Raw genomic sequence first — 26,978 nt, forward strand, 5'->3', positions numbered from 1 at the left:
CGTTGCAATTATTATTGTTTCTTAATTGTTGTTATGTCGGAAGCCGCTCCGTTCGAGGGCAACCTTCACGAATCGTGTTCCCGATGGGCTTCTGCGATCCACCTTGCGTCCAAACTGCATGCGAGCGACATGGGGCCGCTCCACTTTTTTTCGTCTCTGATTGGGGACGACAGCATGTGCACATGCAGAATGGACGAAAGGGTGGACTCGTTGCGATTCGGGAACTTTTTTTTTTTTCGTCTTTGGCGCTTCTCGGTCCGAACAAGCACCATTTCTAAGCTATACCCTTTCGTGGAAAAGTCAAGCGTCACTAGACGTCGGACTTTGCCCACTTTCTCTCTTGTCGTGCTTCCCACAAATATGCTCGCCCGGTCACCATTTTTACGTCTTCCTTTCCTTCCCTTCCTCTCGAATTCCCTTGTTGTTTCAAAACCGTCTTCAGTTTCTCCTGACAACCACGGGCGCAACTTGGTTATGTGAAGCCCAATCGTGACCCACTTCCATGATCCCTTAAAATTCGTTTCGCTTCATCGAGACCCTGCAAACTCCCTTTTCCCTCTTTTTCCTCCCCGTCAGCTTTCTCGTTGCCACTAGAGGCGCGGCACCTGCCGTCACATCGTCACTCCCCTTGGACGAGTGTGTGACCCGCTACGTGCTCCTCGTGGTGATCTCCGCTTACCTTTGGCGATTTCCAAAGCGTACTTCCATCGTTGCACCTCCTTCTCCGCCAAACAATTCATCCCCACGATGGCCTCTGCTAACCCCTCACACGCTGTCAGCCGGCCTGATAACGATGGCCATGACCAAATTGGCTCAACCGGGTCGACCCCGCCGGCGGGAATCTCTACCCCTCGCCCCAATCTCGTGGACAAGAGACTCCCCGGCATCGCGCACAGCTTCTTTGGACAGGTTCGTAACAGATCCTCTAGCAATCCTTCTCCTCCGGGCTCCACAGCTGTAGCCACCCCGGCGGTGGATACGGGCGTCGAGAGTCATGATCCCTTGCACATACGGGAGGGTGTGGCGGGTGGTGATTCGAAGCCGCCAGCGGCTTCAAGTTCCCCTGAGCGCCGCGCTGATGAGGGACACGATACGGCTCCGCTGTTGCCTCATGAGGCATTGGGCGGTAGGCCGCATCCGGTCTCCTCGCAGGAGGTTGAACCTTCTGCATATCCAACCCCTCCAATCTCCTCCGCCTCTTCCATGTCCAAAAGCACAAGGGACGAGGACGGCACACGCGTTGAGGCTGGATCTGCCGGCGGATCTACCGCGGAAATGCGTGCTGCAGACCCTGCGTCTGATCTTTCTTCCTCTACACAATCTCCAATGATGGCGCGGAGATACACTCTTACCCCGGTCAATCCCCTGGGCGGCGTAACCACGACCCCTACCGTCCACGCTGCACATTTGTCGAATCCCACTTCCCGCTCTTCCTCGACGACACCTGAACAAAATGCTAGCTTTTCTGCCCCATCTACGTCTGATCCTCCTTCGGCTTCTTCGTCGTATCATGGACTGAAAAAGCTAACTGACGGCGCGGATTCTCCGCGCGATAAGAGTACCCCGCCTCAATCGCCTCGAGCGTTGTCAGCAGAACACCCAGAACGGCAACAGTCCTTATCTGTGGGCCCTTCCTCGAACAAGACGAGCGAAAGCCCCTCCATCTCCTCCACGGCGAATACCATTGCCACAAACGCAGCATCGAGCGTTGGTCCGCCCAAGGGGAAGCTCTCGGTGCTCATTTCAGAAGCAAGAGGTCTGAGGCCGAGTGTAGATCCATATGTCGTTTGCGTCTTTGAGTGGAATGAGTACATCTCCAAGGGCCCCAAGGGGGAAGAGGAGGAGGAAGAGGAGGAAGCGCTAGTGCCGTCGCCCACAAAGGAGGATCCCGCTCAAGGTGTTGCTATTCCTCGTCCCAGTGGTGGCGAAGCGGGACGTCCGATGCCTATTCCTTCTAGGAGCCGTCAAAGCAGCAATGCAAACCTGACGGACTATCAGATGGGGAAGAAGAAGCTTGTTACTGACCCCAAATGGGACCATGAAGCTGTTTTGTAAGCATTTTTTTTATTCTTGCGCAATCATTACGTCCCCTCTCCGAACTGACAATTGGGGAACAGTGACGTCGTGGGAAAGCATTCGGAGATTGAGATCTCGGTCTATGACCGTGCAAACCACGAGGCCTTCCTCGGCCACGTTCGATTTTGCCCTAATCTTAGTGAGCGTGCGTCCGTTTTGGAAAACTGGTTTCATCTCGAGGGCCGAAACCATGAGAAGGAGCTTGTTACTGGAGAAATTTTCCTGCGCCTTGAATTTCAAAAGACAGAGAAGAAGCAGTACGGTCCGGCCGACTTTCAAATCCTCAAGCTGATTGGCAAAGGTCCGTGTTTGCCCTTGAGGAGCCTATTCAAACTTCTCGTCCTTTGAGACCATGCTGACACTTTTCAATCCATAGGCACCTTTGGACAAGTGTATCAAGTCCGCAAGATTGACACCCAGAGAATCTATGCCATGAAAGTTTTGTCGAAGAAGGTCATTGTCCAAAAGAAGGAGATTGCCCATACGTTGGGCGAACGAAATATTCTTGTTCGAACCGCCAAGACAGAGTCGGCTTTCATTGTCGGTCTAAAGTTTTCCTTCCAGACACCTACCGATCTTTACTTGGTGACCGACTATATGTCCGGAGGCGAGCTCTTCTGGCATCTGCAAAAAGAAGGTCGGTTCCAGGAGCCGCGTGCTAAATTCTACATTGCCGAGCTCATTCTTGCGTTGCAACATCTCCATCAACATGACATTGTCTATCGTGACCTCAAGCCGGAGAATATCCTGCTCGATGCCAATGGCCACATTGCGCTTTGCGACTTTGGATTGTCAAAAGCCAATCTAGCACAAGACGATACCACCAACACCTTCTGCGGAACAACAGAGTACTTGGCACCCGAGGTCCTTTTGGATGAACAGGGATACACCAAAATGGTCGACTTCTGGTCACTTGGTGTATTGGTGTTTGAGATGTGCTGCGGCTGGAGTCCGTTCTACGCTGAAGACACGCAGCAGATGTACAAGAACATTGCCTTTGGAAAGGTTCGCTTCCCGCGGGATGCTCTCAGCACAGAGGGACGTAATTTCGTCAAAGGGCTTCTCAATCGCAACCCCAAGCATCGTCTTGGTGCAACCAATGATGCCGAAGAGCTCAAGAACCACCCCTTCTTTGCGGATGTGGACTGGGACGCTCTGCTAAAGAAGAATGTTGTTCCTCCTTTCAAACCGAAACTGAAGTCGCAGCTTGATACGTCAAATTTCGACCCGGAGTTCACCAACGTGATAACTGCAGCTTCTTCTCTCAATGCTCGCGCGGCTGCATTTGGTGCAGGTGGGGTTACGGCTTCGACGCCTCTGTCGCCTGGCATGCAAGCCAAATTCAAGGGCTTCACTTTTGTGGATGAGAGCAATATGGATGAGCACTTCCAGCATCATGATCTTGATAGGATGGACGAAGATGACCGCGAAGCCGATCCCAGCTGGGACCAACCCATCCCGCAAAATGGCAAGCTGCATGAGCGGATGAGCGGCGTCGTACGAACAGGCAATCACACGGAAGATGGCATCTTCAATAACGAACACTTTGAAGTATAAATGCCATTTGTCTCGTTCTTCAAGCATCTCATTTGGAGTTTCAAGTGCCTCCGCATGGCCATTTTTCAACTTCCACAGCCCCGCCCTTTTCTTTTCAATAACTTGTTACCTTGCACAAAAAGTTTACCGAGCGTCGCGCTGGACGGGATTTGGATGATTCATGAATTTAGGGGTTTTTTGAGAGGATGCACGGGGAGTTTACGTTGCATCGTGTTTCTTGGAAGGGGAAACAACGAACAATCTGAACAAGGCTCATTCCTTGCGCAAAAAAAAAAAAAAAAACGGCAACAAAGCAAAGGCGGTAGGCATGTTCACCATTTCCCCTTTATTTCTGTGTGTTCCACCGTCTTCTCCGCTTTCACAGCCGTGCAGCACCTCTTATTATTTCTGGTGCGTCGTGCTTTGTGTCAGGCAGTGGCGAAAGGCCGGCATTCTCCCCACGTTTGTAAACAGCTGTTTTCCGCGTTTTGATAAGTCACGTGCCTCCACTCTTGTCGATTGGCGGGCTTTATCACCGCGTGACTTTTGCTTGTATTTTCTTTTTGGCCTCTTTTTCCCGTTCATCGCTCCATGTTGTGCTGGACGAGACTTTTTTTCATTACTATAGCGTCAAAAGGCCGACTTTGGTAGCCTAAATTTGTATGTATCGCGCCAAACAAGGGGGGGCGGGGTTGGAAAGTTCCTTTTTTTTTTTACCACATACAATATCCCCTCTTGGGCGGGCAGATTATTTCCCCCAGAATCCCTCCCGGCCCCCCTTCATGTTTTTTTTTTTTTTTACTTTTACATATATTAACAAGAGGAACCGATATGGAAACATTGTTTCATTTTTTTTTTTAATATTGTGAGATTTTTGAGATTTGGTGGTTTGACGCCGTGCTGGCCGTGCAGGAAAGATCGGTCTTTTTTTCTTTCTTTGATTCCTGGCCATGTCGCAATCTCAATTACCCTGCTCAAGTGCCTTTTCTTGTCTCTCTCTCTCTCTCTCTCTCTCTCTCTCTCTCTCTAATCGGTTTGATGAAGATTTGTCTATTTCCATGTGAAAACGTCTCAGTTGCTGACTCAATTTTTTTTTCCCTTTCTCGAAAAGTCACTGTCACTGGGCTGGGTGAGGGGTTTAACTACCTAACTTCTAATGTTAATGGATAAGGCTCAATTCAAAAACATACCAAGAAATATTTTTTTTTTCAAAACTATGGAACGACCTCTTCCTCCCCCTCCCCTCTCCCGTGTATATTCATACAAGATGTGGATTATTTCAAGTTGACAACTCATTTGGGTCGGCGGTGCGTGTTAAATTATATCTATCTGGTCTAATCTCCTCATCGTCTCATCTGCATATATATTGTTTACGTATTGCGTCATTGATTACAATGGGAATGTCATATTTCGGACTTGTATTATTGGTACGCGGAATACAAGTAGTAGTATTCATACTCTTTAATACTCTTAACTACTACTTGCTTTCACAGAGCACCAGTGAGGTACAGGGCAGGCAGTGAAAGATGTGCGTTTACTGCAGGACTGCTACCAGAGTAGATTCTGGGGTCTGGGGAATCGAAGTGATCTAGAGATCTACACAGTGTACTGTATCGTCGGGTCTTGGCAAAAAAAAAAAGATTTAAACATAGTTTTAAAGTTTAGAGATAATTTACCCCAATGCCTACGTGTCCGTGCTAGGTGCTCGGTGCGCGGTGCGCTCGAAAAAGATCTGCGCCCTCGTGGCAAGGTTGCAATATATGGCGGGTACTCGTAAAAAAAATGACGTCGTTTGGGTATTACCTCATTGTGAAGAAATAGAACATGGGTTGTTATTATGTGGCTCTGACTAGTTTAAGTTGGTGTTCATATGAAGGCATGGATGACAGAATAATTTTATGCGAGTTAGGACGGGAAGGGACGTTTAATTGATCTTTGGTTTCACAGATTTGCGAATTGACATCACCGTAATGCATCATGAATTGAAATAATGAGATATTGTTTTGAGGAACGAAACCAGTCGTTCAAGATTCGTCTATTTATAAAACAGACATGGGGGTCATCCAGTCATATCGAAAAATTCTCGTAGATACACAAAAATTTGTAAAGAGGAAAAAATAAGAGGTAATAAAGAGAAATAATAGGTCGTAAAGCCGTTAAAAAAGCATTTACCGGATAGCCTCGCCGGGCCAGACGTCGTAGCCAAAGGTGTCCTTCATGTTGACGAAACGGACGCAACGGCCGTGGGCGACCTTGTTGACAGCCTCAAAGTCCTCGTCAGAAAGGTCAACGGGCTTGAAGTTGCTCTCGATACGTGCGGGAGTGGAGCTCTTGGGGAGCACAACGTAGCCACGGCGGATACCCCAGGCGATGAGGACCTGAGCGAGCGAGCGGCCGCTCTTCTCGGCGATGCGGTTCAGCTCAGGATTGGTGTTGACCTTCTCGCCGGTAGTGGGGACCTGGTTCTGGGAGCCCAAAGGAGAGTAGGCCGAGGGCATGACGCCGTGCTTGAAGCACCAGTCGACAAGCTCGTCGTTGGGGAGGAAGGGGTGAATCTCAATCTGGTTCACCATGGGCTTAACCTCGGCGAACTTGAACAGCTTCTCGAGACCCTCAATGGTCCAGTTGGAGACACCAATGGCACGGGCCTTGCCAGACTTGTAGATCTTCTCCATCGCGCGCCAGGTGGGCTCAGGGTTCTCGGTCAACTCCTTCTTGATGATGTACTATCGAGAGTGTCAGTCGAGCATTCTACATTAACGATTTCGTAAATAAATTTCGTCAGAGGCTTACCTTTCCATCAGCACCGATCTTGGGCATGTTGTGCTCGTCCTTCTCGGCAGCAATGGGCCAGTGGACAAGGTAAAGGTCAATGTAGTCAAGACCAAAGTTCTTCAACGAGTTGTTGAAAGACCACTCAACCTCCTCGGGCTCGTGGAGGTGGTTCCACACCTTGGTGCAGATGAAGATGTCCTCACGCTTGACCGAGGGGTTCTCCTTCAAGAAGTCGCGGACAGCGTCACCAACCTCATGCTCGTTCTTGTAGAACCAGGCACAGTCGAGGTGACGGTAGCCAACCTTGAGAGCGGCAGTGACGGCATTGTAAGTCTCACCCACGGCACCCTCGCTGGCAAAGGTACCGAAACCCAAGGCGGGGATGGTAACGCCGTTGGAGAGCTTGTAGGTCTTGGAAGACATGATTGTGATGATGGATGGAGGAATAAGATGAAATCGAAAGGCTTTTATGGGAAAGGGGTATATAGTAGGAGAAAGATGGAAAAGAAGAATTCCTAAAACTTTGTGCACCAGGCTGGAAGGGGAGCTTTTTATGAATGATCCATAGCAACCAGCGCTATTCTCAAACTCTCACAGAAATGAGACGAGAATCGAATGAGGTAGTAGGCACGTGATCGACGATCGTTACGGGCCCAGGCAAAGTGTGTTGGAAGAGAGAGGCTGGTCCCAGAGTTTCTGTCCCCACCGGTTGTGAGGGAATGACGTCTTCGTTGACAGGCTGTGGTGTTGCTGCCCCTCCGCCGTCATCATCGCTCATATATGTGCCCCTCCTTCCCAATCGGGCATGTTTCATCTCGTGTCCGAAGCGAGTGCGTCGGATTGATTAACCAATGTCTTTGGACACCTGTACGCAGCTGTCTGCACGGGAACCGAGAAGTGCCGATACCGATCTTCAGGAACCAGTCGGTCAAGTAAGGGGGATGGTGTCCTCTTTGCTGTGGAAACAAACGAGCAAGAAGAGAAGATTACTCCATCTTATTGCGACCGAGTGGATCTATTACGAAACATTGAAACAGCCTTCATCTGAAAATACCGGCAGGCACCGAGGTACTTCTCCTCCCAGCGGAACCCACGCCAGAATCCATGTACAAATTTCTCACGGCTTTTTAAACTGCAATGGCCTAGGAAAAGAGTCTGCACCTTGCCGATTTTGGCTTGAATCACTGTTTCAACCAATGGGTTGCGGTAATGATGACCAGGGAGCAACGAACGGCGGCTCTTCGGAGAGAATCCGGTCCTCGTTACATTGACCAATAGAACACGAAGGTGACCACATAGGTGCCCGGGCCATTGACGTCGCAGAGGCACCGGAACTACGAAAAATTTCCTTGAAGCAAGGCGTTTTTCTTCTTGCATTGCATCTGCATCTGCATCTGCATCTGCATTCATCACGTCCCCTAGGGACAAATCCAACAGTTTTTATTTTTGGACGGTAGAAATTTCGTCGTATCTTGCCTTGGGGCGTTGACCAGGATTAATTCGCATCTAAATCTTTCCATAGCAAATTATGAGTACTCTAGAAATGGTCCCTTTCTCCGAGAACAAGGTGCTATACCGAAATAATGAGACCCGCTACCCCACCAACGAGGGGCTATGCTCTCTGGTCCTTGCTCCTTGCTCCTTTGGCGCGTTGTACCTTGGCGGCAAAGAGATGAAATCTGGGATTAATGACAGGCCGTGAGAAGAGAGATAAGGTCAAAGTCTCGGGACGGAAGCTGATGGAGAAAAAGGTGCCCTGCAACCAAGAGACGAGAAGACCGTAATAATGACTTTACGACTTTGGCAGCAGTTCCTCTCTAATGAGCGGTTGTCCTGCCAGCAGGTTGTTTCGACCCCTCCTTGGGGCCCGCATACTGTAATTGCAGCGTCGCTTGAGATAAACTCTCCTTTTTGCTGGAGGCGCAATTGCTGCGGACATGTCAACATTCATTTGACGCCAGTCCCACTTTCGGGCAAAGTGGCGAGGTAATTACACAACACGACGTACCAGTCTCTCGATTATTACTGCTCGGCAGCCAATATGCCAGGATGCTTGTTGCAAATGGGGGATCGGGACACTTGCGGTACCTTTCTGCACACATGAGGGCTCCGCTTTTCCTACTTGGAAACCAACCCTTAATATTCTCGTGGTGCGTTAGCAGATAGGCTTTCTCTCCATGCTCGACTAATGAGATAATGAATAGAACCAACCTAGCGGTGCGTCGGCGGATCCTTCTCGACAGCACTGACATCACTCTTGCCCGACCGTGCCCTCTCTTACGCACCTGCAATGAGACGGTTCATGGTAGTCGAACCGCCCACACCGACGCCTCCCAAGGCCCCAAAATCACCATCCCGAATTTGTACAGTTTAGGATCCAATGGCGACGAGGAGGAGGGGTCCCGAAATCAAGAGCAAGCCCCTCTGACGACAGAAGACGGAGCGAATGCCCCTCGTAATAAATACCTAATTCTTCTCCCTGGTCTGACCCAATCCCGTCCTTTCCCTTTTGTTTTATCCCCTTTACTCTTCCTTTTCGAACCTTTTTATACCCTCACAATCCCTTTTCAATTCCTCTGATCCTCGATCCCTATCATACGATTCAAAATGCCTACTTACGACGATTCCGATTTTGGTGTTAACGCCGCCCCCGCTCAGCAGCAGCAGCAGGAACAGGCCGTTGGCAGCGCTGGTGGCCGTTCTGGCAGCTATGGCGGCAGCTTGAGCATTCCTAGTGATGCTCACCGTGGAAGTGCCATTGAGGTTCCCGCCACGCGGTCCTCCATCAGCGATGCTTCTCACTACATGCACAATTTGAGCATCTCCCCCGCTGCCAAGGAGAGACGGGGTTCTCGTAACTCCTTCGGCGCCTCCTTGCCCATCCCCCGTTCCAAGAGACAGTCGAGACTGTCTTCCGTTGTCACCGCTGAGGAGGGCGGCCGTCCTGGCATGCCCCCAATTGCTCCTTCTCGGGACATCATTGCTGCCCAGCTTCAGGATCTTGCTGGTGAGAAGGTCAAGGCTGCTAAGAACATGTCCTTCGTCTTCGACATTGATGGTGTCTTGGTCCACGGTGACCGTCTCATTCCTGAGGGTCGTCGTGCCTTGCAAATCTTGAACGGGTAGGTTTCCTCTCACTCGTCTCCCCCGAGAAGAAAAGAAGCTCTTTCGACTAACTCCGAATTTTAGTGACAACGAGCTCGGCATCAAGATTCCTCACATTTTCCTCACCAACGGTTCGGGCAAGCCTGAGCAGCCTCGTTGCGATCAGCTCTCCAAGATTCTCGGAGTCCCAATTTCGACTGAACAGTTCATCCAATCCCACACCCCTATGCAGGCTCTGTCCGAGTACTACAACACCGTCTTGGTTGTTGGTGGTGAAGGTGGGTTATAAAGTCCTACCACTGTCGGTTTGAAGAGAAGGCTAATTCTTGACTACAGGCTACAAGTGTCGTGAGGTTGCCGAGCTCTACGGCTTCAAGGACATCGTCGTGCCTAACGACATTATCGCTTGGGATGAGACAATTGCTCCCTTCCGAAAATTCACCGCCGAGGAGCGTGCCACTTCTCGTCCCCGGGATTTCAGCCGCATGAACATTGATGCCATCCTTGTCTTCTCCGACAGCCGTGACTTCGCCACCGATCTCCAGATCATCATGGACCTGCTTCAGTCGGAGAACGGCCGTTTCGGCACTCGCGCTAAGGACCCTGTTTCGCAGCGGATTCCCATCTACTTCTCCCAGGGTGACCTGTTGTGCCCTAGCGAGCACCCTTACCCGCGTATGTCTCAGGGTGCTTTCCGTATCGGTCTTGAGGCCATGTACAAGGCTTTGACCGGTGAGGACCTCGAGCGTGTTGTCTATGGTAAGCCTGAGCTGGCTACCTACAAGTACGCCGATGAAGGTTGGTTCTCCCTTAATTAAACCCATGTTTTATCGCAGTAACTGACTCGCTTTTCAGTCATCACCAACTGGATGAATGTTATCCACAACGAGGAGAAGCTCCCCGAGCACATTTACATGGTTGGTGACAACCCCGCCTCTGATATCGTCGGCGGTAACTCCTACGGCTGGAACACTTGCTTGGTCCGCACCGGTGTTTTCCAGGGCGGTGAGAACGACGAGGAGAATCCCGCCAACTTCGGTGTCTTCCGTAATGTGTTGGAGGCTGTCAAGACAGCCATCTCCAAGGAGCTGGGCAAGGACTTCAAGTTTGAGTGGAACGAGAAGGCCAACCCTGTCAACGCAGCCCACGGTGTCTCGGCTGTGGAGTAATTATGAGGCATGGCATCGGGAAATGGCGTTTTGTTTTTACCTTGACGAAAGCTTTTCATTTTTCTTGTGAGGTCGTCCACGGTTGGCTTTTTAGTTACCCTTTTCTTTTTCTTCGTTTTTTACATTTGATGGACTATTTGGACTGTAATGTCATCCGGTTTAAATGATAAAGAATTGGAACATCTTATGATGACTCGAAAATACAATTGCTACGGCTTTCATACCCAACATCCTTCAGTGACGAGATATTTTGTGTATTCTGGTTGAATTCCCAATACTGTTGCTTAAGCATGCATTTGTGGTTCCATCTTCAAGCGAGATCTTGCAGTGGAAATCTTGGCATACAGAGAGATGCCGATTTCAGCGCCCAGGCACCGGCTTTGGGATGCAGAGATCGCTGCTTGTCGGCCACATTTCTTTTGTGCAACAATGTCGCATTTCGCATGTACGTAGTCCATCCTTGCGCCAGCCATTCCGCGGCCGCGTGTGCCTGCACATGTGGCACTACCACCGGGCTGGTGGGTCCAATGGGCCTACGGAGTACAGTAATCGGAGACTTCTCCTCACAAGTGGGGGTACACTTTGCATAATATTATTCGAATGTATTACTTCACTCGCTCTTCTTCGCATTTTCAAAGGATAAAGTCGTCATAATCCTCTCCCACATGATTCGTGCAGCTGCCTGCTCAGTCAGAAAACCAAGTACATTTTACCTCGGCAGTACTGAGTCCCTTACATTTGGGGATAAATACCTAAGGTAGGCAACTTGGAATCCCTATGACAGAAGTTCTGAAGTAATGTGTATCTCAAGTGCTTCTATCTCTAACAGTGCTGCTAACCAGGGGATGTTCTTGCGTGCTCATGCTTAGTTGGAACTAGCCAACGGCAAAGTCGTAGCCAGAAAATGTTGCAACACGTTCAACGAGTCTCGAACATGGCATTGGCAAACGTTAACAAATCACCATCTCAACCTTCATGATCAGATTCATGTCAGAACTGAAAAAGTCTTTTTGCTTTTATGTTTTTTTGGAATTCGGCCATGAAGAACACAAGGTTTCAACATTCAATTGAACCCACGTGTTCGAAACAAGGATGCTTTCCACGTTTTTATATTGATCCTCAAGCTGCTTGCCAGATCCAGAAAACCGAAACTTCCCCGTTCCTCGCTTACGTTCGAATAGGGAAAGAATGACACTGCATGATAGCTTTAGAACCCTTGAACAACTGGATAACATGACCGGAATGGTGATGGATTATCATGGAGCCTTTCCCCTTTTCCCTCGATTCTTCAGAGCTAATGTTGATTTGCGTCTCTTCTTGCACTTTTGGTCCTCACATCCCGCTCGCTCAGGCCACGTTTGTGCGTGAATGTTCACCATGTTCCTGATGCGGGATGGCTAAGTGCAGTTTCTCTGGGAGCTGAACCGCCACGATGCTTGTCCGTTTGAGGGGACCGGTCTCGCCCTCTCCACAAAAGCATGGCCACCAGCCCAAAGACAGCAAGAGCAGGCGGCCGTGACTGGCGCAAAGCGGGAACAACCAATCTGAGCAAATCACCGTTGGATGATTGAGGACCCTTTTCCAGTCATAACGTGGGCGGTCTAACCAAGCTTGTCCCCCCCCCCCCCCCCAGTTCCCAATACTCGCATCGTAGGCGGACCTGTCTACGTCCATCAGTGACTGGCCTTTTGACAACCCTGGCAAAACCTTTTCCACGACAGCTTTGCGTTGAACCTTTTCCAGCTGGGCTGGCTTTAGCTTGGCGCCCTCCCCGGTCAAGAATACCCATCGCCAGTGTCAAAAGCGTCCGCGCCCCAGGCGCCACTATGTTGATGTCCCAATGATCCCGCTTGATCCAGGCCCTCTTTCGGCTGCGGAGAAAGGCAGGCAGACGATTCGGGAAGCGCACACCCATGAGCTAGCAAAGCGAAGAAGATTCTGCTTTCCAGATCAAGGTGAGCACGATCCTCGTGGCGGTACGGGCTCCCCTATTTCTTCATTGTGTCGAGGATACAAGAACTAGCCGCCGTCGTGCGTGGCTCTGCACCCTATCCAAGACAGAATCCTCCATACCATGCTCTCCAACCACTCGGCAGTGTCTTCCCTGTCATTGTGTCAGCGCGTTACTTTACACCCTCCATGACCTCCCCAGCGCACCTCCGATCAATGGCGACGATGGAAGGCTTTCGTTCGCAACGAGATCACCTGTTCCCTGAAGATGCCCTTCGCTCGCGGTATATGCGCCTGCGATGTTATTTTCCGACTCGCGTGTCAATTTCCATCGGACCAAAGCTCATTCTAACTGTTGCGATAGCTACCGGCCACTAGATTCGTACGATCCAAGCGTCATCCGCGCCTCGATGGCGTCCTCACGAAGCTCCGTCAGCTGGCAAACCCTAGAGGGTTCCGCCTTTCGCCGCAATTCCATGTCTTCCATGACCAGTGAAGATTCCAGCTTGACTGGTTTCTCCAGGTCTAGCTTCGCGTCAGCTGCAGATCCACGAGCCTTCATGTTTGTCACAGCGCCTCGTCCAATTGCCGGTGTGAGGGACATGTCGGCTGTCTTCAAAAAGCTTCCTCCGGAGGTCTACGAGCGCATCCTCGCTCAATTGAAGGTGCTTCATTTAGGAACCTCTTCTTCAACTTGCTCAACATGCTATCTCAGAGATTTATATAGTCTGTCTCTGACAAGTCGAATGTGGGAAAGAGCTGCCCGGCAACAATTGTAAGTAGATTATTTGACGGTTGACAAGACTCGTTAATTCCATGTTATTATCCGTTGCGACAACATGTTTGATTAGTTTTGTATTGCTTTTATAAGATTTACACGATGCCCCCAGCTTGGACATTTGATTCAACTGGGCGGCCACAAGCTGCAAACACTTTGTTTGCTATCGTCATCAGATCTTTGGCTAAATACTTAGTGTAATCCAGGTATGCCTCCATATTCATTCCCGGTCGGGATTCGCCCTATCACACCAAGAAGTTCAAGATGAAGTATGGCACACGACTCAAGCTGCTTCGGCGAACTTTGCGAGAAAGAGCAGCTTTAGCACGGATAGTCCGCGAAATCGAGCTTCCGAATCTGAGTTACTTTGCCTGTATTCTCTCAAAGGAAAAGCCAGAACGGGTCATGAACCTGGTGGCATCAGTCGTAATGGCTTGCCCCAATCTTGAACGGCTGACAGGGTACTATCCGCCCTATGTCCATGAATTTGATCGGTTTCGGCATGCATTATCAACTCGAGCCAAGCTCAAGGAGCATGTTTGGATCCTTGGCCATGACCACTCCAGCAAAGCATCGGCAAAAGGATCCCCAGGCGAGTTCCTACATCCAGATCAGGCCACGGAGTTTTTACACCTTCATGACGGATGGGCTTCTCTCCACACTCTTTTTCTTCACGCCGAATCCTCCAATGTACTCGAACATGACCATTTTGTTGGCTTGTTCGATCGCCTGCCCTCATTGCGACATCTAGCACTCTCAAATTTCGATGCCGGGGATTTTGGTAATTTAACGCTCCAGAATTTGCCACCCTTGCTCTCACTTCGTCTGCAGGATCTGCATGGAGTCAGCGACGGAGGGCTGTCACTTTTCGCGGGCTGTCCGAGCTCTTTTTCTCTACGGAGTTTATCTTTAATCAACATTGAAGTCATGTCCTTGTCTGTCATTTCGAAGCTGTTCGCAAACCTTACTGAACTACAACGGTTCGTCTTCGTCCAAGAGAGTTCGCCAGAGCTGCCGTTGGGCGGGATTGTTATGCAGCCTGTCGTCGCTTCGAGGAGTCTCGAATACTTGCATTGGGACATCCTTGTCCCTGGCGTAGCCACTGAGCATCTCGCAGCGTCAATACTGGCAGGTGGATTCCCGAAACTTCACACCATCCGCTCGCCGAGCGACCATCATGGCGTACTGCAGTCGATTTGCAAACCAAAGGCGCAGATTAGTTTAGCTAGCGACAAGTACGTTATTGCCCGCCAGCCGGAACTTGCGAGCGAGACTCGCTACTTGCGAAATCTTTTTGTTGCACGAACGGCAGCCCAAGCACGGATTGAGGAGGCGAGAACGCAGCCAGGCTTCAAAGTCGTTATCGAGGATGAAGGAGTTGTGCAAGACATCTTTATTATGAATGCATTTGTTGGCACCGTCGGTTCTACGATTACCTACTCATTGAAACCTGATATACCTGGGAGCGAGTACGCTCTTATTGACATCCCGGATCTTCTCGGTCCGACTAAAGAAGCACAGATGAAGATTACATGCTCAGGAAATTGGAATGCGGCCCACCCACTCGGGAAAAGATGGTGGCAGCACACCGACAGACCGAAAGCGCGAACATTGGATTTGCAAAAGTTTTTCTAATTTCCCACAGCGAGTATATCTGTGCGTTTGGAAGGGTGGTCTAGTGCTTTAGGTTCCTGTCGTCGAGCTTCCCGTCACGCATTATTCTTTCAAAAGCGGTGCATATAGCATGTCTACAGAGCAAGTGAATTTGGGGCGCATATGGCTTGATGATACCAAGATTTGGCGCATATTCTTTCTAGTTCTTTACACTACTTCCGCTGGCGGTGATAACCTTCTGGTTGGTGCAGCTCGTTGACGGTCTCATCCATACATATTCTTCGTTTCATGGAATGTTTTTAAGGGCGCTTCATCAACAATGTCAATAACAAGTTTGTATATTGAATGCTTCAATACAAAGATAAAATGAACCGGCAAAAAATTCCGTGTGACGAGATGGCTAGATGCTAGTCAGAAACATGAAAAAAGGTTGACGTTATTCTTTTGCTGGATTATGCTGAAGGATGCCTCCATACTAATAGATGCAGCATCTGTCTGATATGGGAAATTTCGAGCAGGCCGTTCCTGCGCCATTTGAGTAAGCCGTGCGGTGCATTATTGAGTTAGTGGCCAAATGGTAATGAAGATTGTACCACTTCATCCGAATAAGAAGAAAGAGGAAGAAAATAGAACAGGACGGGGTCCGCGAATATTGACCACTTTCCCCTTGTGACGGTAAGGTTTTGGCGTGCTGGGAGGGACATGGTCACCGTAGCGAATTGTCGCGTTCTTAGTCGTTCTGCGACCTCAAGTTTCGACACCCTGACACGCACTTGCGCATCCTGGCATTCACTAAGCTTTATTCTGCTTTCATATTTGGCTTTCTCCTTCAACCTCTCCGGTTTCGTGAAGCATGCCTTGAACCAATGAAAATTAAATGCCTTGATTTGATGATACAGCAAGCGCGGAAATCCGAACTTGATCCAGTACCGTGGAATATTTTGAGCTTGCGGCCGTGACCTCGAAATCGGACCGCTTCCGCAATTTTCTGAGGCTATTCAATTGGATTTGGATCGAATGAAGCCCATTTCAGCGTCTTACAGAGATTGCTTTGGAAATAGCAAAGCATTTATACTCGATTAGACCAAGTGTTTGGAACTGAAGTTCACAATCGCCAGCGGCTGTACAAACCTTAAAGGAAGACTTGGTCATCTGTTTCTTTCCGATCGACAATCGCAAAGCGCGTCATTGCTCTAAGGGTATCCCAAGTGAAGCGCGAGAAAGCGCTCATTGGACTGGCATCCCTGTATCTCGCTGGAGATATTTAAAGTTCCAGAATAGACCGCACGACCTTTCGCTCACACCGTTTTTAGAGCATCAAAACGTTGTCTTACAACCCTCTTTTCCTCTCGTCGTTCCCGGCAGCTGGATCTTTTACGCCAAAAATGGCTTCGGCACCTCCAACGGTATTGGCACCAAGAGAAGCATCTCAAGGAGACCGTCTAATTCCCACATCTTCGCCAAATCCCGTTCTTACTCCGCCTTCACGCCGGTTCCCTCCGCCTTCACCGAATCCTGTCCTTTTAGAGGCCGAATCACAATGGTTATTCAGCGAGGAAGAGCTGTTGCGCACCCCATCGGCTCTCGATGGTATGGCGCCCGAGAAAGAACGAGAAAACCGAGGCAAAGGGGTCAATTTCATAACTCAGGTCGGCATTATGTTAAGGTTACCACAGCTTACCTTGGCGTCGGCGAGTGTCTTTCTCCACCGGTTTTTCATGAGACACTCAATGGTAGACACACCAGAGAGGCCAGGGATGCATTACTATGTATGTTGATGGATCCGACATCGTCTTGCTCTCTGGTGACTGTAGGCAAATACAAGATGACTAATGCAAGTGTTTCTAGGCCATTGCAGCGACTGCCATCTTTTTGGCAACCAAAGTCGAAGAGAATTGTCGTAAGATGAGAGATCTCATCATTGCCTGCTGCCGAGTAGCGCAGAAGAATCCCAATCTCGTCATCGACGAGCAGTCCAAAGAATATTGGAGATGGCGAGACACTATCCTCCACAACGAAGATATCCTTCTTGAAGCAATATGCTTTGACCTCTCTCTCGAGCCGCCCTATAAAACACTCTACGATTTTCTCGTGTTCTTTGGTCAGGAACACAATAAAAAGCTCCGCAACGCCGCCTGGGCATTTGTCAACGACAGCAACCTGACTATGCTGTGCGTGCTTTTCCCATCAAGAACCATCGCTGCAGCTGCAATCTACTGCGCAGCCAAATATTGCGAAGTCGATTTTCCCGACTTCGACGGCAGACCGTGGTGGGATATGATGGGTGTCGACCTAAAGGACGTCCGAAAGGCGTGCAACTACATGGCCTCCATCTACGAGAACGTGCCCATGAAACATTCCGAAAACATCTACAGCCGCACCCCCGAAGACGGCGACCCGTTATTTGCCCGAACTCGCGCTCGAGGTCCCGAGACTCCCGAAACTCCTTGTGCTCGACCGCCTCCACGAGAGCGGCAAGGGTCAGTAGCTTCTGTGACTGGCAGCGAGAAAAGCGCGGGTAAACGGACCCATGATGCGAGCGCTAGCGCTGCAGGTACAGATGCCCAAGCGCCAGATCGCAACGGAACTGGCCAGAGAAATGGTACAGGCGCAACAACGTCTACTTTCGAAAAGACGCACCACCATACCGGAGAGAAGCGCGAGCTGGAATCGGCAGATCACCAAGGCCAACGTGAAGCCAAACGAGCAAAAACCGATCACTTGGACGACAGAAACACGTCGCGACATGTCCAGTCAAATGGTACTACCCCGTCAACTGCAAAAGAACATCCCGCCAACAAGCCATCTCAGCCTCAGGCTCAACCAGACTCTTCTAAGCCACAGGCAACGGCAGCAGACAGCCAAAGGATACAGCAAGCTGATATACCACCTGATTCGAAAGAAGATCAATTAAGCGAAGAAGGCGAAGTCCTTGAAGAATGACCCTTTTTCACCCCCTGATGCATATCGTTCTGCAAACCTTCTTTCGCTATGTCGAGGACTGCTTCTTCTGCTGAGCATCATCTCGTATACGAACAAGGATATCTGTTCGGTTTTTGTTTTTTTTTTGTCATCCGACATGTCCCCTTGTGGCTGTTCCTCATTACTCCTCATCACATGTCCTCTTCTACCCTACCGGCCCCTCTCGCAGAGTGGGGTATTTTATACAGCTCTCTCTCTCCCTCCCTCTCCCTCTTCCCCCCCCAAACTTCTTCTCTGTTGCGTTCATGCGCGACAACGGTTCATTTTCTTCATCATTCAGCAGAATCCACCAGGTTTTCGGAGTATAAGAGTATACCTCGGGCGAAGGCGTGGGCGAGATGCCGCATGTGCACACACACACGCACAAGCAAAGTCTTCCGCATGGAAAAACGAACTTGATGAGCATCTTTTGAGGCGTTTTATGGGGCGTTCTTGTGATTATTATTATTATTATTATTCTTCTTCTTCTTCTTATCATTATTATTATTATTGTTGTTGTTGTTGTTATTAGCATAGAATACTAATATAGGGGCGTACGTACTTTTGCTGGGGAATTAGTACTTAAGGGAAAATTGTCTCTTTTGTTGTCTTTTTTCCCCTCTACATTTCTTTTTTCTCTCCTTCTTTTCCCCCTCCTTTTTCTTTTTCATTCCACATCCCCACCACGGAGTCACGAAGTTTGAAGGTGTGACACAACGCGTTAGATACGTATCAATCCCACAATGACATTCTTATATATCATTCCTTCAGTATTATCCCTTATGCCCCCCGGAGGAAGGAAGGGGTAGTGTTCTAGTTTGAAGAAATTCCTATCAAAGAAATTCTATTGAATAAGTTATCATATATCCGTCAATTTCACATGTCAGAATATCTCAAGTGATTCTTTCTCAATTTTCTCAATGTGTTCGAGATTACGTAGATTATACCAATTTGCAAGTTGATTTGATATAGTGGAGTAGTATTTACTGATCAGCAGCGGGAGATCATGGCATATACTACAAGATCTAGTTTGGAAGTGCCAAATGTCTTCTTCAAAGGATCGCGCCGTGCCGTCCAGGTTCGGGAATAAGTATTCAAATCATGCGGAAAGAAACATGCGCGCTGTGGCTGCGTATTGGGGGTATTAAAGGTGGGAGAAGAAAAGGAAAGGAGAAAGAAAGAGGGTAGGTGAGGGAGAGGTTTGTATTATGTGGCTGAAGAATTAAGGGGAGAGGCGATTAACGGACTTTTTTTTAGGAAAAAAGAAAGAAAAAGAAAAAGATATTAAAAAGAAAATAAAAGAAAACAGGAAAAAAGAAAACAGGAAAAAAGAAAAAAGAAAAAAGTGGACATGTCAGGTAGATATATGTAAAATGAGAAAGAAAGAAAGAGAGAAAACAAGAGGAAAAATAAAAGAAAGAAAAAGAAAAATACAGGGCAATAAAATCTACGAACCCACTCTAGTCTTTGACATAAAGTCTTCCAAGAGTTCAACGGCCTTCTCGCCACCGGGGTATTGCCTAAATTCTGCCTGGATTCGACGAGCATTCTCGCGGTATTTAGGATTCTGGAGGATCTCACGAGTTGCGTCTAAGATCTCCGCGGCGGAGGGCGACTGCGAGCGGAGATTGATAGCGGCGCCAGCCCAAGAAATGCGGCCTGCAACATCAGCTTGATCGTTACCCCAGGGCACGATGACCAGGGGGACGCCGCATGCGAGGGCCATCTTGACGCCATTGTATCCGCCAGTGGAAATGATGGCGTTTACGTGTGGAAGAAGTTGAGCATGCGGGATGAAAGGCTCGATGCGGACATTCGGGGGCACGTCTACGCTATCGAACACCGAGATATCTGCAACAGTCACGACGACAAGACAATCCCAATTGGCAAGAGCCTGCAGGGCAGGCAAGATGAGTGCAGAAGGCTCCGCAATGAGGGTACCTTGTGTGATGTGCACGACTGAAGAAGCTTTGTCCATTTCATCGGCCAAGGCTTGCGGCAATGAAGAAGTTTGATATTTGTCTGGGGAGGTTCCTGGTAATGGTTGTTGTTGTTTTTGTTGCTGCTGTTCTTGCGACGACTCGGCCAAAGGAGGAGCAGGAGGAGGCGTCACAAGAGGCTGCTCGGGCAAAAGAGGGCCGACAAAATGGACATAAGTGGGCCAAGGGTCTCGGGGATATTCAATTGCTGGAGTTGCAGCTTGCAAATGCAGCTGGGTTGAAAACATGTGGTCAAAAACGGTGACGCCAGGGGGCAAGGGTGTTAGGCCGAGCTGAGCCCGCACGCTTACATATGCCGTAGTGACGCCGCGTAGCATAAAGATGCCGAGCGGTCCCATTAAACGGTTCATCAGCCGTCCCAGCCAGCCAGGCGGGGGATCGCCCGTGCCAAACCGAGGAATCTCAGGGGCTGGGATGGTGAGCGGGCTGATTCCGAGCGTGGCCAACGGTATTCCGTGGCGTTCAGAAAAGGCTCGGGCTCCGAGGGCGCACAAATCAGCCAAAATGACATCGGCCTTGCCGTATTCTTGCATAATCTCTTCATAATCGGCCAATTGGCCTGCCATGCGGTCAACAAGGAGCTTTCGAAGCGTTGAGACTGCAGCGGCAATACCGCTGAGTTCAGCATCGGGTTCCGGAGGGAGCTCTTTCAAATCTGGCGCCTTCACCGCTGCCACAAACATTGCGCCGGTCCGCTCCACCGTCCCTGCAAATTCCTTGCCAATGTGCCACAAAACTCGATGGCCGGCGGCCACAAGAGATGTGGCGACGGGAATGGCTGGGTTGACATGGCCAGACGCCGGTAGAGTGCTAATGATCACCACACGCCCCATTAAGACATAAGCTCCGATATCAGAATGGCTCAAAGCAAATTCCCAGAAGACCAAGGGATCTGAAAAGTCCAAGACGGTGTCACTTGTGTAAGCATCGTTATTCCATTAAGCTTAAACCCCCTTTCCGTCGAATGGCGCGGCCCGCTGCACGTGATGTAGAAGCCATAAGCAGCAATGGGATTACACTTAAAAGCCCCCCATCATTCGGGGGTGACACCTCCAGAGTCTGGACCCTTCGGAGACTGGACAAATTATTTCCCACAAGATCAATCATATTCGCACACATAAATAAGACAAAGATGTCTCAGATCGTAGAAACGGGGGGTGTATCCATCGAAAACCATGGTTTGAAATAGACAAAAGATTGATTGTTGGTCATCAATTGAGGAGAATCTCAGACTGCAGGATTGCTTGCTTCTTCGCCAGAGTGAGTGAGCCGCAGTGGGGAAGTCGGCCGTTTGATAGGCTGCCTGTGCCTTTTGCCTTATCCAACGAACGCATCTCTGTGGACCGATCGCAAGGCACTCCCATCCCCGACCTTGTTATTAAACGCCACCATTTCCGGGGCTCATGGTCCGAGAGCCTGTACTGCTCGGTACAAAGAGAAGAACTCCTTCTTTGTGCTAGAGCTGCAGGAGGTTCTGCGTATCGATCAGCTTTGACGACAGCCTGTACCATGCATCGTGCAGCTGCTAATTGGGCCACAAGTCGGCATAAGATGACGAAAATGGCAATTCGAATTGTTGAAGCTTTTTTCAAAGCCCGTTTGCAAGGAGCTTACTATCGCCCTTGTGTCTTGACCCGACGGAGCGTTGGTCAGCGGAGCTGTCTCAACGAGTACCACACTTTATGCACGACAAGTGGTGGGGGAAATTAAGCACAGCTCGCTGCCAGGGAGTCTAGCCCCGGGGCGTCACTGGTGCCTACCTCAGCCGCAACTGTCAGCGTCAGCTGCTCGATTTATTAATGCTTGAGAAAGGAGACTAACTAAAGCCCGGGAAACTTGCAGATCGTATATATAGAAGAAAAGTCTTGATGATGTTGCTCTACCGTTGCTGAATCTTTGTTTGGCTCACTTTTGACGTGGTGAGCGTGAGAGTGTTGCAAAATAGCTGATTGAGGAAGGAGCAAGACGGATTGCAGTTTGGTGTTGTTTGGGAATGTCGGACAGTGTGATGGTGACAAACAATGCGGTTTGAGTCATTCTAGCTGCCTGGACTTCATTGATTGTAGGGAAAGATCGAGAAACGTTCTTTCCTTTGCTAGATCCCCATCCGTGATTGCCATTGTCGGTCTCTGCTTTCCTGGACACATTTTCACGTCCAACTGTCCCGCTGCCAAAACGTCACATTACATTATTGTGTCTCTGTCTCTGTCTCTGTCTCTGTTTCACTTTTACACTATAAGCTTCTTTGTCATGTTCAGCAGACTTTTATCAACTCTGCCATAGCCTCATCGTACACTTTTTACTTAGCCACTGCAGTCCATCGTGGTGGCTGACTGGCGCCATGGAGGCCACTCCGATTCCAGAGGGCTCCAGCAAGGGCATCATGACCCTTCATTATATCTATCCAGCAGCCACACTCACCTATTTTGGGATTACTCTCCTTACGAGTATATGCATGCTTCATGGATTCTCTTCTAAAGCGAGCCCGCGAGTTGTCAAGCGCGATGTGGTCCTGATATTAATGGTCGCTGTGACTGCTACCTACGTACGTTTTGGAAGACCTTGAACCCATAACTCTGACTCTTTTTTTGGATCGTCAAGAGGCCTAAACATTTGCTGACATTTTGCAGGTCGCAGAAGCAGTACTGCTTCTAGTTGCGGCTCTCATTCAGAACAGCTGGACGATCCCAAAAGACTTAATGGTAAGTGCAATCTACGCATGTGATGATTTTGCCTCTCAGCTCCTGCGGCATCCATACATTTGAGATACTGAGAGCTGTCACAGGTCTACCTCCTTGCAACAGTCTTTGTGTGGGGTACACAGGTCTTGGTTCTCTTGGATTCCAAGCACCCAGTTTGGTACCCGTATTTCGGCTCCTGGATAATTGCTCTGGTTGTTGAGGTATCTCTTGTTGCACTGTTTGGGGCTTCAGAGCAAGTGTATAAGTCCCTCAAATATGCCGAACTCGGTATTCAAATCTCTCGTCTGTGTCTCCTCATTCTCTTGTTCCCTCTGTTTTTCTTTCTGAAATACAGCTCTGCCGGAGCCAAGGGTACCGACGAGGAGAATCAGGGCTTGCTCACGGGGCAGAAGCAGGGTCCAGACGGGAAGACACAGGACTCTAAAACCAATGGCTATGGCTCACTCGAGCAATCACCTACGTCAGAAGAGGACGATGGCGAGGACTCTGAACAAGAAGAAGCAGGGAAGGCGCGGAGTCGCATCTCCGAACGGCTGAAGCGCGACGGCAACTGGTGGGCATATGCCAAGGAATTTTCCGTCTTTTTTCCTTTTATCTGGCCAGCAAAGTATCCACGGTTGCAATTTTGCATGACCGTCGTGGGACTGTGTTTCCTGGCAGGGAGGGTATTGAGCGTTCTTGTACCTCGCCAGCTTGGTATTATTACAGACGCTCTTACGAACGGCAAGGATTCTGGTAAGCTCTCTTTGCTTCCAATATTGTAAGTGCCTTTCATTGCTGACATATTTATTCCAGGAAAGATACCATGGATGCAGGTCGCGGTTTATATTATTCTGCAGTGGCTAGACTCCCGGTCTGGAGTATACGCATTGAAGGATGTCCTTTGGTTGCCAGTGAGTCAGTACTCTCAGCGTCTGATCAGCACGACTGCCTACAACAAAGTTATGGCACTCTCAAGCGATTTCCACAATGATAAGAAATCCGGAGAGCTCTACAAGGCAATTGATCAAGGGCGCGGTGTCACGGATCTTTTGGAGACGGTCTTCTTCCAGATTCTTCCAATGTTCGCTGACCTCGTAATCGCATGCGGATACTTCTATTATCTTTTCGATATCTACATGACACTGATTGTAGCCTTTGTTATTGTCTTATACCTCTGGTCTACCGCGAGACTAAGTGCCCGGATCAATCGTATTCGCAGAAGCCTCATCAAGAAACTTATCCATGAGTGGGAAGTCAGACATGAGTCGATGGGAAATTGGCAGACTGTGTCGTACTTTAACAGGATACCCCATGAGGAGAATCGATATGCTCAGGCCGTCGAAGCCCACAATCATCAAAGCCGGCGCTATTATTATGCGTCTTATCTACAGACGGCAGTCCAGTCGTTGGTCTTAACTCTCGGCCTGCTTGCCGCCAGTTTCCTGGCTGTTTATCAAGTCGTCCGCGGTTCAAAACCGGTTGGTAGCTACATCACCCTTCTCACATACTGGGCGAAGCTCTCAGGTAATTTTCCCAATCCGCGGCCGCTGTTACAAGTCCATTTCTGACACCTGATAGGACCGCTCGCCTTCTTTTCTTCCGCCTTTCGAACCATTATCAACGACATGCTTGACGCCGAACGCCTCCTGCAAGTTTTCAAAGCGGAACCAAGTGTGGCCGATAAGCCTGACGCTGTCGCGCTTCAGCTTAAAAGCGGGAAAGTTGAATTCGATGATGTCCATTTTTCTTATGATCCCCGCAAAGAGAATCTGAAAGGCATCAGTTTTGTTGCGCAACCGGGGAAGACTGTGGCATTTGTTGGGGAGACTGGAGGTGGAAAGTCTACAATTCTGAAATTGTTGTTTCGGTTTTATGACGTGAAAAATGGGAGTATCAAGATTGATGGCCAAGATCTGAGGGACGTTACCTTGTTCAGTCTCCGAGATCATATTGGTGTCGTGCCTCAGGCAAGTCCAAATTCAAGAGTGCAAATAATTTGGCTGCTAACATCTATTCATTGATAGGATCCTTCTCTTTTTAATCAATCCATCATGGACAATGTCCGTTATTCCAGACTTGATGCTTCGGATCAGGGTAAGTTTGACGATTATCTACTACGAGAGAAGCCTGTCATATTAATAGATTTACTCATTGAAGAGGTTCACGATGCTTGCAAAGCCGCAGCTATACACGACAAGATCATGTCTTTTCCCGATGGCTATAGTTCGAAGGTTGGTGAAAGGGGCGTCAAGCTCTCTGGAGGCGAACTGCAACGTGTATGTGAATGCAAGTTGGAAAATGGTGTTTGTGGCTAACAAGGGAAAGGTCGCAATTGCTCGTGCAATCTTGAGGAATCCTCCTATCGTCCTCTTGGATGAGGCTACCAGCATGGTCGATATTGAAACTGAGATATTGATCCAAACGGCCTTTAAGCGTCTGACCGCTGAGCGCACCACTTTCATTGTAGCGTAAGTCATCTCTAACCGTTTGCCAACCCCTGCTTGCTCATACATTTCAAGTCACCGTTTGTCGACTGTAGTTAGCGCGGACCTAATAATCGTCATCCACAACGGCGAGATTATGGAGAAAGGGAACCATAAGCAATTGCTCGAAGCAAAGGGCAGATATTACGACCTTTGGTCTAAACAGTTCTTCAGTGTACCCGAAGAAGATAAGCAACCTGAAGCTGAAGGCGATCCTGTGCAATCCGAGACGAAAGCAGATCATCGAGGCAATGAGGCTCAGGACGCTTCTGGGACAAAAGACGACCAGAGCATGATCATAGCCGAACGCTCTGAAGATACTCGCAAAGAGAATGTGCCCCCTGGCAACACAAACGACCAAGTTCCAAATGCAAATGATACTCTTGCCGGTATGACCGACACTCCGAGGGCCAAACTCTGGAAGCCGGAAGCTCCTGATTTTGTCCCTCAATTTTTGAGAAAGTCTGACCAATCTTCAGTTGACCAATCTACCTCAAACATTCACCAGAGTGACGGTCATGATAAAAGTCACCAAGTCCAAAGCGTGGAGGATCACCAGCAAAAATTGCCAGAAAGTGCGGCAACTGAACAAACTCCAACAAAGGAGAAGACAGCTGGCCATAACGGCTTGACGGATCGCACCAATTTCTCTCAGAATAAAACGGAATCCAAGAATACTCCGGCAGCAGCCTTTGGGGTTCTCTCTAACAAAGGCCAGGAATCAGATTCCGCAGCAAATTCTCCGAAGCCGTCCAGCTCTAAGGATACATCTGATCAGACTGTGGATAAGACAAAGAAAGTTTCAAAGAACCCGCTTAAGAAAAAAGGCCGACAAGGTCAACCCTCGCGAGGATCCGCACCCGTGAATAGACCCGAAAGAGGGACGGCCGAGGACGTGCCGGGTGCCACTGAAACTCCCTCACAGGACTCTGGCAATGGAAAACAAGAGACAGTTGATGATCGGACAGCGAAAATTCGGGACGCTGATCGGCAAGGGAAGCTGGCCTCCAATCGGCGTGCTCTGTCCAAGAGTGAGCCAGTGAACAATAATGAAGTAAGCACAAGCAGTGAAGGGGAAGTTAAGCCAGCTGCAAGCCCACGTCGTGCTTCTCTTCCAGAAGCGTCCACTACTGTGAACGTCGCTGCAGCTTCTTCCGGAGTTGGACGGCGCCGGCGTGCTCGTAACAATGCCAGACGCTTGAAGCTGAAAGTAAATACTTCAAACAACACAAGTGCGCAAGGCGCCGGAGGCTCATCTGCTACTTCAACTCAGCCTAACACGCCAAGAACTCCAACTGTAGTTGTTACTCCTCCGGAAAACGACCCAGATCCAGCTGCCAGTGCCTAGATGATGGCGATTCATCGTTGTCAGCTCCATTCTTAATCTGAAATTAGCATTGGTGTCAACGTTGTGCGCCATTATTTCTTTTGTTGCTTTCTTATGAGTATAACTGCCATTATTTCTGGTCACTCAAAGCACATATGTTGCCCTGCTTTTATCGCATGTCTATCCAATTGCTTGTTATTCGCGGAGGTTTGCTTTGTGCGTACAACATTATCATGTAATATTTGCGTGCACGATGAGCCGCATTGCTACATTGCGTCCCCTCACAATCAAGGCGGCCGCGTCTTTTCACGAAGTCTATGGTCTAGGCACTTGCGCCTATTAGCAGTGATGTATTTTATTGCTCACAAAAAGCTCATTGACGGTGGCTGGCTTTTTCTTTACTTCTTTGCGTTCATTACTTTTTCTCGAGCCGAATTGTGGCATACTTGCTTCGTTTGGCCATACGCCTCGAAATGACTGGCTTTATTTAATCAATACTAGTCCATTTTATTTCAACATC

The 26,978-nt window shown here is 49.2% G+C and overlaps 7 protein-coding genes across 7 annotated transcripts; 5 read left to right on the forward strand and 2 right to left on the reverse strand.

Moving 5' to 3' along the window:
• Positions 1-747: 747 nt before the first annotated feature.
• Positions 748-3,633, forward strand: L228DRAFT_214771 (Pkinase-domain-containing protein; the record flags this gene model as incomplete). Its single annotated transcript, XM_018330048.1, has 3 exons — positions 748-2,051; positions 2,118-2,377; positions 2,453-3,633. The coding sequence occupies 3 exons, from the start codon at positions 748-750 to the stop codon at positions 3,631-3,633; spliced, it is 2,745 nt and encodes a 914-aa protein (XP_018185301.1).
• A 2,147-nt stretch (positions 3,634-5,780) lies between these two features.
• On the reverse strand, positions 5,781-6,810 carry L228DRAFT_214668 (aldo/keto reductase family protein; the record flags this gene model as incomplete). Its single annotated transcript, XM_018330044.1, has 2 exons — positions 5,781-6,338; positions 6,406-6,810. 2 exons carry the CDS (start codon positions 6,808-6,810, stop codon positions 5,781-5,783), a joined length of 963 nt encoding a protein of 320 aa, XP_018185302.1.
• A 1,767-nt stretch (positions 6,811-8,577) lies between these two features.
• L228DRAFT_250830 (HAD-superfamily hydrolase) lies at positions 8,578-10,890 on the forward strand. Its single transcript, XM_018333417.1, has 4 exons — positions 8,578-9,509; positions 9,577-9,770; positions 9,829-10,290; positions 10,348-10,890. Exons 1-4 carry the CDS (start codon positions 8,995-8,997, stop codon positions 10,659-10,661), a joined length of 1,485 nt encoding a protein of 494 aa, XP_018185303.1. The 5' UTR covers positions 8,578-8,994; the 3' UTR covers positions 10,662-10,890.
• A 1,783-nt stretch (positions 10,891-12,673) lies between these two features.
• On the forward strand, positions 12,674-15,024 carry L228DRAFT_285686 (hypothetical protein; the record flags this gene model as incomplete). The annotated part of the gene is made up of 3 exons (XM_018336363.1): positions 12,674-12,895; positions 12,976-13,386; positions 13,596-15,024. The coding sequence occupies exons 1-3, from the start codon at positions 12,801-12,803 to the stop codon at positions 15,022-15,024; spliced, it is 1,935 nt and encodes a 644-aa protein (XP_018185304.1). The 5' UTR covers positions 12,674-12,800.
• A 1,364-nt stretch (positions 15,025-16,388) lies between these two features.
• Positions 16,389-17,946, forward strand: L228DRAFT_271070 (cyclin-like protein; the record flags this gene model as incomplete). Its single annotated transcript, XM_018335480.1, has 2 exons — positions 16,389-16,772; positions 16,852-17,946. The coding sequence occupies 2 exons, from the start codon at positions 16,389-16,391 to the stop codon at positions 17,944-17,946; spliced, it is 1,479 nt and encodes a 492-aa protein (XP_018185305.1).
• Positions 17,947-18,917: 971 nt separating this feature from the next.
• On the reverse strand, positions 18,918-20,797 carry L228DRAFT_263605 (glycosyltransferase family 1 protein; the record flags this gene model as incomplete). The annotated part of the gene is made up of 1 exon (XM_018334506.1): positions 18,918-20,797. One exon carries the CDS (start codon positions 20,795-20,797, stop codon positions 19,412-19,414), a length of 1,386 nt encoding a protein of 461 aa, XP_018185306.1. The 3' UTR covers positions 18,918-19,411.
• A 1,093-nt stretch (positions 20,798-21,890) lies between these two features.
• L228DRAFT_40172 (hypothetical protein) lies at positions 21,891-26,827 on the forward strand. Its single transcript, XM_018336560.1, has 9 exons — positions 21,891-22,509; positions 22,595-22,666; positions 22,750-23,401; positions 23,462-24,172; positions 24,227-24,615; positions 24,673-24,742; positions 24,806-24,924; positions 24,974-25,116; positions 25,168-26,827. The coding sequence occupies exons 1-9, from the start codon at positions 22,306-22,308 to the stop codon at positions 26,477-26,479; spliced, it is 3,672 nt and encodes a 1,223-aa protein (XP_018185307.1). The 5' UTR covers positions 21,891-22,305; the 3' UTR covers positions 26,480-26,827.
• Positions 26,828-26,978: the final 151 nt, after the last annotated feature.

Source organism: Xylona heveae (assembly GCF_001619985.1).
Source record: "Xylona heveae TC161 unplaced genomic scaffold L228scaffold_12, whole genome shotgun sequence".
Taxonomy (NCBI): Eukaryota; Fungi; Ascomycota; class Xylonomycetes; order Xylonales; family Xylonaceae; genus Xylona; species Xylona heveae.

What these genes read in the sequence shown, in the direction of transcription:
- L228DRAFT_250830 (XM_018333417.1), top strand. Translation starts at nt 8,995, where the DNA reads ATGCCTACTTACGACGATTCCGATTTTGGTGTTAACGCCGCCCCCGCT. An exon ending in GCCTTGCAAATCTTGAACGG is followed by an intron (nt 9,510 to 9,576) that starts GTAGGTTTCCTC and finishes TCCGAATTTTAG; the next exon opens with TGACAACGAGCTCGGCATCA. An exon ending in CTACAAGTACGCCGATGAAG is followed by an intron (nt 10,291 to 10,347) that starts GTTGGTTCTCCC and finishes CTCGCTTTTCAG; the next exon opens with TCATCACCAACTGGATGAAT.
- L228DRAFT_40172 (XM_018336560.1), top strand. Translation starts at nt 22,306, where the DNA reads ATGGAGGCCACTCCGATTCCAGAGGGCTCCAGCAAGGGCATCATGACC. An exon ending in TCGCTGTGACTGCTACCTAC is followed by an intron (nt 22,510 to 22,594) that starts GTACGTTTTGGA and finishes GACATTTTGCAG; the next exon opens with GTCGCAGAAGCAGTACTGCT. An exon ending in TACGAACGGCAAGGATTCTG is followed by an intron (nt 23,402 to 23,461) that starts GTAAGCTCTCTT and finishes TATTTATTCCAG; the next exon opens with GAAAGATACCATGGATGCAG.